The 14733-nt window shown below is 39.1% G+C and overlaps 1 protein-coding gene across 7 annotated transcripts in view; it reads right to left on the bottom strand.

The window, feature by feature from the left end:
• usp9 (ubiquitin specific peptidase 9) overlaps positions 1–12595 on the bottom strand; it is a 44224-nt gene extending 31629 nt beyond the window's left edge. For 3 of the 7 annotated variants that reach the window (XM_023288850.3, XM_023288855.3, XM_023288856.3), the window contains exons 1-6: positions 12147–12594; positions 7689–7957; positions 4705–4850; positions 4234–4313; positions 3082–3194; positions 380–598 (exon numbers count right to left, since the gene is read on the bottom strand). In XM_023288850.3, the coding sequence (XP_023144618.1) occupies positions 380–598; positions 3082–3194; positions 4234–4313; positions 4705–4850; positions 7689–7790 (660 nt within the window). In that variant the 5' untranslated portion in view covers positions 7791–7957; positions 12147–12594. Of the gene's footprint in view, positions 1–379; positions 599–3081; positions 3195–4233; positions 4314–4704; positions 4851–7688; positions 7958–12056; positions 12081–12146 lie in introns of those variants that run through there. The other 4 variants (XM_023288854.3, XM_023288857.3, XM_023288853.3 and 1 more) reach the window with 3 other exon arrangements.
• Between the last annotated feature and the right edge of the window lie 2138 nt (positions 12596–14733).

Raw genomic sequence — 14733 nt, 5'->3', positions numbered from 1 at the left:
CGGCAGGTTCCATATTTTTCATTATCAGGCTCCTCCAGAGAGGGACTCTCTTTGTTTCACGAGGACCCTGGGGATGAGACTAAAACGTCACTCGATGGATTTTGTATCAGAGGAAGAACGACAGGCCAACTGTCCCCAGGAGGAGGAAACAGCTCATTCTTTGCATGAACGTTCTTGACACAATAATTTTTAACGTTCCGTTCTAAAGCAATATCAAGCACCATCTTGAACTTTATAAATGCATTAAAGACAAAATGCAAAAAGGTCCGTTTTTTAAAAAAAGAGCTAAGACTTGTTAAAAGAAAGTGAAAGAAAGAAACTATGATTAAATTGGTTGCTTTACAATGTTTGAGTTTGGTCAAGTGTTACAGAAACTCACCTTAGGAGATCGTGGGTCTGGTGGTCGGGCAAAGAGCTCATCGTCAGCCAGCTGTGCTCCTGCAGGGACGGTCTCAGAAGGCCGTGTGCCGTTGTAGATGTGAAACTTGCAATGTGGGTTGGTGGCCATGGCCAGCAGCTCCAGTAGAGGGAACCAGTCCTGAGAGAGCTTGGCCACACACAGCTCCACCAACCGGTGTGTGTTATTGATAATACACCTCTGTGGTATGAAAAAGTCAAAAACAGCCATAAATAAAACTTTAATTACACGAGATTGAGAAAGTGTCTGAGAGGATGACAAGGTTCAAGACTAGAACTACACAATGTTACTCTTCCAGAATGTTGTGATTCACTTGTAGCTCAGAAACAATAAGCATCGTTTCTTGATAAGACTCAAATTAAACTACATTAATTTAATGTCAGCCTAAACTGCTGCCAGCTGTGGAGCTACAGATGTGGTGCTGAATGCCATAAATGTCTATAGTCCAACTACACCTTTACCATAAGTAAGAATAATACAAGTTGGAAAGATCCTGTTAGCACATTAGCAAAACACGCAACTAATGTCAGCAACTTTTAAGCTTAGCTTAGAGACTGGAGTGTTAGCAAATAGATTTTTCTTAAAATGTAACACTTATTTCTTAACATGTAAGGCTTTAATATTGAATGCTTTCAGCACAAAAGAGGAAAAATGGATCAGTGTGATGTAAGGCTGCTCATTTCAACCACTTGTTTAACCAATATACCTGTTTATTGTTGAAATTAATGAAATATGGTGGATGCTTTTCCACATATTACATCAGGAATTTGAACAACAGATAAAGCAAACACCCACCAGGTTACTTAAATTATAAATTAAACAGCAAAAAAATAATGCTTTTATTTTAAATTGCTATTAAAAGATTGGCCTGATGAAATACAAAGTATTGGCAAGCTTGAGCCTTCCACTTCCAGTAAATAACCTGTAACTTTAGCAATCACTTCCCAGCAGACTTGAGTCATAATGGTTTCATCTGAAAATAATCCTCATACCTGATCTACATGATGGAGAGATTTGTTCGCTGTAGTTAATGTCAGTCCAGCTGCTACAAACAGCTTGAACAGCTGTCCCTTAATAATGTCACGTCAACTTTATTAGTCCAGGAAATCTGTTGGGATTTATGGAAACCTCTTGAAGCAGAGTGCTGCCGACACTTTTCATCATTTTAGTTAGACTTTTGTTGGAGCATTGGAGGCTCTATCAGCTCTCTTCTGAGCTCCTAGCTTGTGTTAGCGTTTGGAAATCCTAAATTAGGGTTAGCATGAGCCTCAGGTAACTAGCTAAGCTAAGACACCTTTGTCAGAACATTATGGAGCGGATTTCATCAATACGACTTGTGTGCTCGTTTAACCAACCAATTATTAAAGGCAATTAATCAATTAAATGTTTATCATTAACATCCAGAGTCAGGCTGCACCCGAGTAAGAATTCATAGTATGGTTTACATAATTAAACAGTTTAGGATAATGTTTTAAATGTTAGACATCTTAATTATTCTTACAACCGACGCCTTTATAACAATGTTTCTATAAATATGAGAAATTCTGTACTATTAATGGCTTCTGCTCAGTAACGCTGCAGTCAAGTATGCACAGACTGAGCAGCTGTCACAAAGTTTACTCCTAAAATAGACAAGTCTCACGTTTTACTCTTTAAACTCACATTCAGCACCTTTACTTGGGATTGCATATTGCCTGTAACACCTGTATCTTACAAACTTAAAATTTACACAAAAACAAACAGGAAGTATGTGTGTCAATTGTGTATTTCATAAAATGACAATGACCTGGTCTTTCTGCATAGCTCCTGACTGGTTCACATCTGATGAAACCAGATATGAGTAATCAATACGGGACTGACTCATCAAAGCATTCCAAGCAGCTTTTACAGACCTTGGTCACTCAAAGAGTGTTTGTGATGCAACCTTGGATTTGTAAATCATGACTGATTGCACAAATCAGAGCAGCAGAAGATCACAAGCTATGATCCTGTACAACGTTCTAAAAAAATGAATAAGATAAAAAAAAAATCTAAACATTATTTTAAGACAGGAAAAACAAAAAAACATTTTTTCCTCATTTACACCCACATCTGTTGAACTGGTTTAATGTGAAAAGGTTCCGGAGATCAATCTCCCTAATTCAACCCAACAGCCAGCCTCACCTACTTCTAGAAGAAAGATCATTGATCAGTGCTGGCGTTGCCTCTTTCCCTCGGCTCAACAAAACTAAACAGAAAACTCAATTTACAGACAAAACCGAAGTCTGAACAATACGCACATTAAATCAGACAAGAGCAAATATGCGCAAGAATGAATAAAATTAGGAAGACTATGCTGAGTCATGGCACTTTACAATAAGAATATTTTTAGTCAATCATTCACGACACTTTCGATTCAAATTAAATCAAAGCAGGGTAGAACTTGCTCTCTAAGGGAAATGAAAGTGAGGTCAAATTCCAGACTATTGTCCAGTAGGAAGACATCATGCAGCTTTAAATTTGCCTTCACAAAAATACGCTACATATGCTAGCCATATTCGTCTTACCAAAATAAAATAAGTTCTGACTTCACTTTTAAATGTAGTATATAGACTGATTATTTAACACTGATCCCTGGACTTTAAAAAAACATGTCCAAATACAAGGCAAAAATAAAAACTCACATGAATCTCAAACTTCCAGCCGCTCACTGCCTCGTCTGTCAGGATCTTTGTGAAGGAAATGGTCAAACCATCTCGGAAAAACCTCTGACATGCCTCACACTTCACATCCAGTCCTGTAAGAAAAGACAAACCTTATATAACACCGTCCTGTTCATCAGAAATATGCAAAAAGTAAAATGGGAGACAATAGTGAAAACATACTTTAAAGAGCATTAGAGAGGTAAAAAAACCTAATGGATACATATTTGATAAGCTTTTAGGTTAGGATAGGTTTGGCATATATCTAAAATCAATGGTCACATCCCTATAAATACCTTAAGAATGTTATTAATTGTTCTTCCTGTCCATACTGACTACGAATAGATCTGTTCCAAAGGGATTTCAGCGTATGTGATGAGGTGTAAAATCCGCATTTCAGTGTTTATCCAAAGCTAATACCAGGCTTCAGCAGCATGAGGCATCTGAATCAAGTGTATATGTTCTGTAGTTACTGTATTTTTAGCACAAATGTAATTTTTTTTCTGTGCTGAACTCAAGTGGATAGCATCAAAAAGAGACAACGTCACAGAAAAAGGTAATTTAGGAGCAAATACATTTAATATGAATAAATTCAGAGGCCAAAGCCTTGTATTAGCATTGGTTGAACTATGAAGTGGATTGCTTTCCCAGGAAACAAAGGCAGTAAATTTTGCCCTCCATCCCTACTGAAAATTGCATTAGGAAGGGAGATAAGATAAATTTTATGGATCCCTCATTGGGGAAATTTGCACATTACTGCAGCTAGATAGATACAGAATAGGAACAGAAGATGCAAGACAAGAAAACAAATGCACAATTAGGTGAAAAATAAAGACATGATATATGAGAAGTCTTTCAATGTACAAATTAGCATCAACTTTGCTTTAAGAATTTAAAAAATAAAATAAAGCTTTGGAAAGTATTGTTATGGCTCTGGGAAACCATTTTTTTGGGATTCTATAGTCTAAATAATTATTCAAATACATGAATCGAATTTTGACATATTAATTAAAAATGAAAAGTTAGTTAAGCCTTTTTCTCTACATTTGAATTTAATTTGAGACTTGAGGACTGTGGGCGTGAATACCACAACGCATCTCTATGGACTCAAAAGAACATTCTGTACATTCCTACCTTTTTTACTCAGGTCTATAGCAGCTTCCAAGAGGACTTCTAACTCTCCTTTTGGCAAAACTGGAACAACCCAACGAGGCCTGGGTGAGCAAAAAATACATGAATCACCAGAAAAACCAATATCTGCGTGTAAAAGGTATGAATATTGTATGGATAGTGTCTGCCTGCTCCACAAAGAGCTAAATTTACCTTTCTGTTAAAAGTACGTTCCCTGTGGGAGTGTGAATGTTGTGATGTGTTCAGACAAAATGTGAAGTAAACTTTAGAGGCACACACAGTAGACACGGGTAGACAAGGGTCTATTTATTTGTCTAATTTAAAAGTGCTTAGTGAGAAATCTGTGCCCATCACCAACTTTGTAAACACACGGGTGCAGAATACAAAGTGAATATAGTCTAGAATAAAATAACAATGATATATGTGTTGCCTGGTGGGTTGTAATGGTTTTAAGGGACCGTAATAATTAAATACCTGTTGATCATGTCATCCAGCTTGGCGAGGTCAGTATGAGGAAAAGCGGGCTCTTCCTCCTCCAGCTGAGGGGGCCCATCCCCCTGGCCCTGCTCATCTGGTGGGCTCACTGGAGAGTTCTCATTAGATGAGTTAGGAGATGATGTCTAGAAAAATCACAGACAATCTAAATAAGAAATGGCACATTGATTTCTGTGGATGAGTCACACAACCAAAATCTGTGGGAAATACAACAGCAGACTAAAAACAAAAGTAACTCAAAGAAGTATTGTCATCAAGCTAATAAGAGAATTCTTACAAAAGGTGTAAATTTGCTCATACTGTAAACTTTAAACATAATACAGGTGGATAAAAATGCATTTATTATATGTATTATAGCAATTCTTATCTTCTTCGATTCTAAAATCAGTTCACAAATGACAAAAATTACCAGAAAACTTTCCAGAAAAATCTGGACTTCCCTGCTATGAGAGCACAATGCAGCGCTCAGACAGCACATCATGCTCACAACAACAACAACAAAAAAGCAACTGTTTGGCTGCACTTTGGAATAAGTGATTTCAAAATTACCTTTACAAGACAAGGTGACGTATTTCATGAATATAAAATTACAAATATTCAGCCAATGTTGAGGCTAGATCCACAGTCATTTGTTAGAAAATACCTGTAGCTGTACAATGATTTGTATATATATACACACACAGTATACGCACTGTGACGTCTGTTTTTAGAAAAAACATTTAACTGGCGATACTGACCTGTAAATTACACTTTCGTTTCAGAAATCTATTTCAAGCTGCTTCCCAGTTAATGCAGTTAACTTAAATAATAGCACACAATCATTCACCTTTCTCTGTTCTTACAATAACCCTGATTAAAACCAGCTGGATTAGCTGTGAGGTAGTGATGTATTTGTGGCTCAGTGGGTAAAAGACAATGATAACCATAATTTAACACAGTTTTACTTTGTACTGAACACAAAATTATACTGAATCAAGAACTAATTCTAAATAAAACTATGACACCAAGAATCAGAAAGTACCATGAGATTGCTACTGATCCTTAATAGATGCACCTGTACATTCTGCAGATTTTCTCTGTCCGTCCGTCCATCCATCCATCCATCCATCCATCCATCCATCCATCAATCAATCCATCCATCCGGCTTTAATGTTCATTAGACGCCAGAAAACCAAACTGTTCGATAATCACAACAAAAGAGTCAACTTGACTACCATTAGTTTCTTCCCATAAATCAGTAAAGTTTAGCCTGGAGGTGCGTTCTTTTTACAAAACAACAATTGTTTATCCGCTGATGCTCTAGTTGTGTTTGCACAGTTTGTTTTTTGACAGTACGACAGTTTAGAAGACAAGAAATACAGAGTGTGAGAGGAAATAAATCAATCCAGAAATGCCATGGTTACCTGGCATGTTTACTAAACTACTCAACCAACAAGTCACCCGGAGTGATTTGTTCCGCTTTTGCGTCCATTACATATGGATCTTGAAATAACACTTGATGATATGTGAATAAAAGTCAACACACAAAAGGGGTTTAAAATGCCTTTCTTCACTTCAAGCAGCAAACTACATCAGGTGTAAATGTAGTTTTCAACCAAATCATGGTTTGAGAGTAAAATCCAACAGTGTATAATAGTGGCAAAGCAACCATCGGAGATTTGCTTTCTAGATCAGTGAACGTTTTACAGTCATATCGTTGTCTGAAACTCCAGGTTAATACATAATTTGAAGGCTTCTCTGGCCATTTGCTAACAAGCTAGTGTAACTGCACAATGGGACATTTTTGATCACTGGTGCATCTGCAGCAAACAAATCTCAGATTAGAAATAGGCATGTGTTTATGTATCAGATAGAATCGTTTAAAAATGTCTGAAGGGGCTCCAATCTCAAAAGTAGCTAAACAAAACAGATTGCTACAGTCATGCTGCTGCAAATTCACTAACTTTTGACTGAAATAACTAAAAAAAAGTGCAAGATCAATGCGGAACTGACTTACTGACCTGCAAAGCAAGAGTGCAACTTTAATTGTTGTTACACACTCCTGTTTCTATAGTGACATATGCCACTGAAAAGGCAAGGCACTATTCTTTTTGGGCGTAGGGTTTCTATTGTTCTGGTCGCAAAGTGTACATGCATACAGGTATAGAGACAGGTGTCTTTCCTGAAAAGCTTTTTAACAATGCCATTCAAGTCATCACACCTATAGTATTCAGAGCAACGTTCTTTTGATCCGTATCTACTTAGAGGAAACAAAAAGTGAGAGCTGACATGGTTGAGGTATAAATGTGTTAGTATGTAGGTGTATCTCTGTTACAGCGCTGTCAAACAGAGAAACTACAAGGAAGAGTGGTAGAGATTCAAAGGCAATAGTGGGCATCTATGAATGTGCATTTAAGCACAAGGACGATTGCCGCCCTTATTTTTTTTCCCTCATTTAATAAGTGTGCACCGACATTAGTGGTGGTGTGAGCAGATGTGTATAAGAGAGTAAAAGAGGGATACACATCGTCGAGAGAGATGCATAACTGAGAAATATAAAATGTGGGGGTGTGTGGTGAAGGCTCCTTCTGCTTGGCTGACCTACATAGGCAGCTTGCCTCTCACGTCTCACCACGGCTCATCTCTAACCAACACAGGCCTGCACATGCACACATACAAAGACACACACATCCTTTATCCATCACTCAGGAGGCTCTGTTCATTGATGCCTTTCCTTCACTCCCTTTCCCCTCTTTTCCGCTCCCCCCCTCGTCCCTTGGGGCATCTGTGTGTGGTTAGGTACAAGCAAAAATCGGTTTTAAAAAAAAAAAAAAAAAAATTACAAAACACCGTGCTGCAGTGTCTTGACTTACAGAAAAGACACAAAACACAAATTGTCTTTTACTTTTCACAGGGTATCTTAATGTTACGCATCTACTGTCTCTGAGCGTTGGACGAGTGTTGAGTAGAAAGATGATGCTGACCTGGTTCTGTGGCAGTGGGGGTTGGCTCTGAGCATCAGGTGCCTGGCCCTGGCCCTGACTGTCATTGCCCCCCACCGGAGAGCCACGCGTGGTGGCCGTCATGCTCGCCACGGGGCAGATCTTGGCAATCTTGGCCTCTTAGGGAGCGCTGGCCAGGAGGGAAATCACAGCCACCTCAGCTGTAGAGCAGAGGGAAGAGAGCCCGAACACACGAGAGAGGGACACAAGCACCTGGAGGTCTGGATGTGCTGCTGAGACCATTGCATAACCTGGAGCAGGGAAGAAGGGCAAAGGTCAGGATTATCAGCCTGCTGATTAAGTTACCCGTAATATGCAAAAACAAAAAGGGTTAGAAGATCGATAGCATTGGGTACTACGGGAATTACCATCTAAATGGACTAAACTGGGCTGTTCTTGTCAGGCTAACTAACAGAAGTTCTGTGTTCAGTGACCAACAGCATGCGCTAGTCCAACAAGGATTGACACGGATCACTGGTTGAATGTCAAAAAACTGAGAATATCTAGTATGGATAAAAGATTTGTTTCTGATTTACTGCTTCCCAAATACACCTGAATGAGCTAGCGACTGCATCATCAGGATATTTCTCTAAATTACCACAGGTCAGACTTAAGAGTAAAAAGAGTTTACTAACATCTTTAAGCCTTTTTCAGACATCAAGTCCAATTGCCAATCAGTAGACATCACTGCACTGACCAGTCTATTTTGCCCCAAACTTGCAGCCCAGTGATTTTCTTCATCACAGCAAAAATAACCACCTCAGTATCATATGAACACATTTACTAACCCCAGGGACTCAGCAGATTATAATACAACCCAATAAAAATCCCTTAAAAGCCCATTTTCATTTGAACTCTTTGGCATTTTGTTGCATCATGCTACCACAGGCACCCAACAGTCACAATGAAGAAGCAGTCAGAGGATACTGCTTGCATCACCCTCAGCATGGTGATGGTCAACATCAGCATCTCAAAGTTAGACATGACCACATGCGTTCTGAGTATGATGGTAACTGGGTAACTATGATGGATTGTGTCCTGAACTTTACTCCTGTTTTTTTTTTTTATTTGCAAATTAAAAAGGTGACTGTCTAACTTAAAAGCAAATTATATACTTCTAATTGGTGCCCACATAATTGTTTCATCTCTAGTAATAAACTATGTGCTGACTTTAACAAAACACCCTCAAATAATTTCTAACCACTGTCATACTTTCTGCGAATACCTTAAATTTTAGAGATTCTGCATACTGCAACTTGGGTCTTGCTTTTGTAGTTTTGGCAACTGTTTTAATAAATGTTAATACAAGTGCGTGTGCCAAAGCAGTTGCTGAGATCTGGGAACATTGGTGACACTGTGATACATGATCCAGTCGCTGGGGTAAGAACCCTGAGCGGTACATGATCAGACAGCCCAGGAACTTCGGGCACAATATCTAACCAATTTAAACGGAGGAAAAACTTGCTAGGTCGTTAAATATTCTGTCACTGGAAAACTACGTGTCCATGTGTAACTGTGGAAAGTACAGCAGCTCAAAATTGAGCCACGACGCTGGTCTGTAAACTGTGAGGGATGTTTACCCTTAGAGAGTTTGGTTAATACGATTTTCACTTTCTATTCCAAATAATTTTGTCTAATCAGTACAAGCACATGTTCCCAGCCCCATACGAGTAAGTTTGGTAATGTCATGACACATACTGTGTGCCATGGAATGATTTGCAATATGAATGAAGATGAAATGTGAGTAACAAGAGATGGAATTTCCTTTTAAACATTTGCATTTCTACCAGTTAACTGTGATACGGGCTGAAAAATTTGGCATTGGCCCCTGGCTGTCTGAAGAACACAAAATCCTGAAAATAGACATATCCTTTGTTGGTCTATTTGTGTATTTTGATCTTAAAGTTTCACAGCTCAGGTTGCGTTATCAAATTTGATGTGAAGTTTATTAATTTTTAAACTTGTGCAGAAAGTGAACAAACAAATATTTTAATAAGCCTTTAAAAATGTTTATAGTGTGGGAGCCGTGATCATTTTACTATGACAGACCTATGAAAGACGTTATATTACTTTTAGCATTAATATTACAAAATTACTATTTCATCCTCATCTCTCACCCCTGTATATATTGTAAATATTATTACTACTGTTCTATTATTATTTTATTCCTATTACTATGTCTATTGCTACATAAGCTGCTGTAACAATGTAAATTTCCCCTGGCGTGGGGAGAAATAAAGGACTTATCTTATCTTATGCCAGCAAATATTCCTTAATATAGGAAGCAGGAAAGTGCAAGTCGAAAGCTAGCAAAAGAAAATCTATTAGGGATGTCACTTATCAGTTCCCATTTCTTACAGTGTTCAAAATGGACCACTACACAACAATACCACCCCAACTACTAAAAATCTAAGGAAATGTCGAGAGATATAAATTAGCCAAAGGCAAATGTCAAGTCACAGGGCCACAACTTTCAGTCTTCCAGTCATTAAAATTAATACTGTGGTTATATGCTGGTTCAGATTCAGTGCCATTTTTAATGCATTTCCCAATTCGACATGAAAAAAGGTTATGTCAGCTTTACTAACAAGGACTGATGCCAGAACCCTCCTCCACAGCGATTACTGTGATCAAAGTCAATAAGATGCATAGCATTACAAAGAGAAGGGAACATGACAAAATAATTTAAAGGATCCAGCCATCTCCACACCATTAAGAACTAGAGCCGATGCGGTTCCTCCCTCCTGAATAATGATTGGTTGTTACAGCTGAACCTAACAAGCATCTGCCTTCTAATAAGTTAACAGAAGTGTACACATTTGGCTGATTTATCGCAGTTCTGGTTTATCTACTGTTATGTTTACTCGATTTACAAGTAGCTAATCCAATATTTCTTGCTTATTAGTGTGCCAGTGTCACCTACTTCACGATCAGGATTTCAGTTTGCAGCTGTTATTATAGACACAATAATACAGGCAAAGTCTGAAGAGTGTCTAAGGCTTTCTGAGAACGAGATGTCCCATCATTTGGCGAAGGCTACTATCAGTAAAACCACTCAGTAGCTAACTATCTACTAAAAGGAGAAGGGGGTTGGTTACAGTGTCAAAAAGTGACACATCGTAATAACAGCCGCTGTCGAGATAAGCGCTATGCTAGGCATAACTGAGGCCTTTTGGACTAACCCGGCTATGAAATGTTAGTCTAATTTAAAAACATCGAAGTGACGAATAGATCGGTCGTGTAACATTATATGCTTTGTCTTGGATCATCTTCAAAATGACACAGTCCAGATACATACAAAGTACACAGTGGCATTACGTAACTATCGTTAGAAACTAGCGCCGTCAACTACCATTAACAGCTGGTGGTTTAGTTAGTTAACGCCTGCTGCTAGCTAGCTGCGGCAACTACCGTTGGGTTAGCCTGCAAGGCGATCCGCCCAGACAGCAGAGCGGTGAAGGCCTCGTCGTCCAAAGCCCACTGCGCTGAGACACGCAGGCCTCATTATTCGGTCGGGCCTGACGTTACACTTGCCCTGCAAACCTTTGCAGCATAACTGGCGAGCTGAAGCACACGCAGAATTAGGTCAATAACTAAAATCACTATCGATCAAGCACCACTTTCCTCGGCGTTTTTGTTGACTAACCGTGTTACTACAACGCCATTTGCAATGAGCATCGGTCGAGCTAGCAAGGACTAATCTAAACAGTTAACGTTAGCTAGCCGTTAGCTTGTGGCTGAGTGAAGACCCGAATGAGCTTCTAGCTAACGTTTCTGTTTTGACAAGCGGCTTGCTGATATGACTCGACAACTAATTAGTCTTCAGTCTATAAACTGGTCTCTCTGGTTAAGCTGAACGTCACTTTGCAGCCATTTCAGCGTTCACAAGAAGTTAGCTATCTCAGATAACGTAAAATGTTGACAGGGGAGTCGTCTATTTCCTGAAATTTAACTGAACGTTCTGACCCGTATCTACCGCTAAGTTATAACTTAGCTAAAACAAACTGATGATCATATCTCGGAGGCCCGGGTGATAAAAAATGTTAGCAGCAATGTTATTATAATGAAGCCGTTAAAATAAGATAATTAAAAACTCCGAGTGGAGGATATCTATATTTCGCTAACTTGTAAACATGAGACGTTTAAAGGAAATGTTCCGTCTCAGTATGTAGACAGGACCATTTGCAGGTAGCTAGCGTTAGCGGGGCAGGCTAATTAGACTGCTGTTAAAGACCACGAATTACAGTTTAATCGCGTTGACATTGTCAAACATTCAGTAAGCAGTAGCAAAAAGAGAAAACCCCACCAGCAACTGAACAACACGAGTAACCCAAAATGCAGTAATGTTACCTTGCATACACCACCAGCTGACGCTAACACTAGCAGCAGCCAGCTAACAATCAGCAACCAACACACCGAGCTAGTTAGCTAACAACTCACCAGGAATTTGATATGACTTCCCCTCTATTCACGGGCTACGTCCAGCCTTGAACGGTGGTGTCGTCGTATATTACATAAACGTGGCCTATATCAGTGACAGTTTCGCAGGACACAAACCTGTTACTAGAAAGATCTAATTCCTACGTATTTTTTCCTCTGCTTCTGGGTGTTTTTCCTGCGTCACCGGCGCGGTAACAGCCCCCTAACTCTATCTAGTCCGGTTTCTGGGGCTTGTCACTTCGGTCCCAGCAGTCACTCACAACTTGAATCAGTTCAACATGGCGGAAGCGCAGTCGGACACAAACGCTGCGCGGTGAAACGGGCCAGACGACAGTGTTGAACTCCGACAGTCAGCGATGTCTACGAGCTAGTTTGCACCACAACCGAGAGAGCAGCTCAGCTAACACAACAACCGCTGAATGGAAAGGGCATAAAACCCCTTCTCGATTCTGAAAAGTGACTCCGGCTCCAGCGATGATGTCCAATCCGCAGTTTGATTAAAACCACGCGAAAGAAAGCGCAGCGACCCAGCGCACTTTTGACTATATCGCCTCCTGTCGTACGGAGTTAGTGATCAAAGAATATCAATGTTCTCATAAAATTAGCAATGACACAATGCAAGCAAATTCTAACCTGCACACAATGTGACAATTCTTGACTTTCCCTCAGGAGTAGTAAAGTATCTATCTATCTATCTATCTATCTATCTATCTATCTATCTATCTATCTATCTATCTATCTATCTATCTATCTATCTATCTATCTATCTATCTATCTATCTATCTATCTATCATAATAATAATAATAATCACCCAATTAGAGCTTCAACTATTGATTATCGTCATTTTTGATTAATCGATAAGTTGTTTGGTATAAAATGTGAAAAAAAATTGTAAGAAATCTGGATCAGTGGTTCCAACAGCTGAAGATCAGAATGGGTTTGTTTGTTTGTTTGTTTGTTTTTTTGCCAAATAGATTTTCACATATGGAAAATGAGGGTTTAATGAGGTTTAATATAGGATAAAATATTTTTTTTAAAGCAAATGTAAACCTCAAAGCCAAATATATGTCTAAAATGTAAGCTTGATTGTGAAAAATGGTGTCTATGCAATGATTTAATTATAGTTAATGTACACTTAAGGGAAGATTGTGCTCCTGGTCAGGACTGGATTAACCCATTTTGAGGCCCCAGTGCCCCTGGTAACCCTACAGTCCTCCAAATGGGTTAATCCGACAATGACCAGGAGCACCATCATTCTCTTAAGAGTACATTAACTGTAGCTATATCATTGGGAAATGATGTTCGGGGCTAATATACAATGATATAGCTATAGTTACGGTACACTTAATTGAAAAAGCTGCACTATTGGTCATAGACAGATTAACCCATTTGCAGGCCCTTATTAACCCTACAGTAGTCTCACATAATCAGGTCATTCTCTAGTGCTGACACAGTGCAGTGCAGAATGGTCTGACTGCACCTCATTATCATTCTGTTACAGAAGGGGAAAAAGGTCTCTGGCTTGTTTGTATTTCTTTAAACAAATCCCAGGCTTCTTAGGTGGCGCTAAGCCCAGGATGCAAGGATGGTGGCCCCCTCAAAATAATAACAGGAGAATTGAGTTGCGCTGTAATTAAAATGGATAATTCACTGGAGGGGAAAAAACTAATAGGGTTGTCTTATTGCACAATCTAAAACTTTGGCAAAACTTGACATTTTCAGTTCAGTAAGTTTCAAACTCAGATGTTCTTGTTGTTTATCATGGTGGGAGGATTTTGAAAAAAGTAATATGTTGGTTGACATGTAGTAAGTGAACTGTGTGGCCGATGGCAGGCTTATACTTGAAATTTACATCCAGTAGATAGATAGATAGATAGATAGATAGATAGATAGATAGATAGATAGATAGATAGATAGATAGATAGATAGATAGATAGATAGATAGATAGATAGATACTTTATTCATCCCGAGGGAAATTCAACAGTAAGTCAAAGTCCAGTAAGACTAACCCTTGGATCCTCCTTTTATTTATGCATTGTTTCATAGCCACAGGTTTGCTGTGTTGTAACTGCATTAAACACACATTTGTTACTCGGAACGCGGCGGAGTTATGTCACAATCGCCGTACGTTTGTCTGTCTGTGCACAACATTACTCAAAAATGGAATAACGGATTTGGATGAAATTTTCAGGGTAGGTCAGAAATGACACAAGGACCACCTGAACAGATTTTGACAGTGATGCAGCTTCTAGTCTGGATCCACAGATTTATTAAAAATTTCTGTATCATTTCGAGATAGCAGTACAGCACCACTGTAACTATGACAACAAGTGAACGCTACGTCAGCTGCCTGTTGACGATCACATGATTGCGATCCTATTATAAATCCACCGCTGCGGACTTATCTGGACTTATTAGTCGGAAATTATACAATGACTGAGCAGCTCAGGCCACATAGTATTTATCCGACAGGAGAGCTATGTTCTGCTTTCTGTGACCATTTACAGTAAACAGGAAACAGATCTCACATGGTTGTTCCCTTATTATTCCAGTGAACACCAAACTCCTATACCTGGCTAGTCAGT

The sequence above is a fragment of the Amphiprion ocellaris genome, chromosome 11 (genome assembly GCF_022539595.1).
Source record: "Amphiprion ocellaris isolate individual 3 ecotype Okinawa chromosome 11, ASM2253959v1, whole genome shotgun sequence".
Lineage (NCBI taxonomy): Eukaryota > Metazoa > Chordata > Actinopteri > Pomacentridae > Amphiprion > Amphiprion ocellaris.
This window is presented reverse-complemented; position numbering and strand designations above follow the sequence as displayed.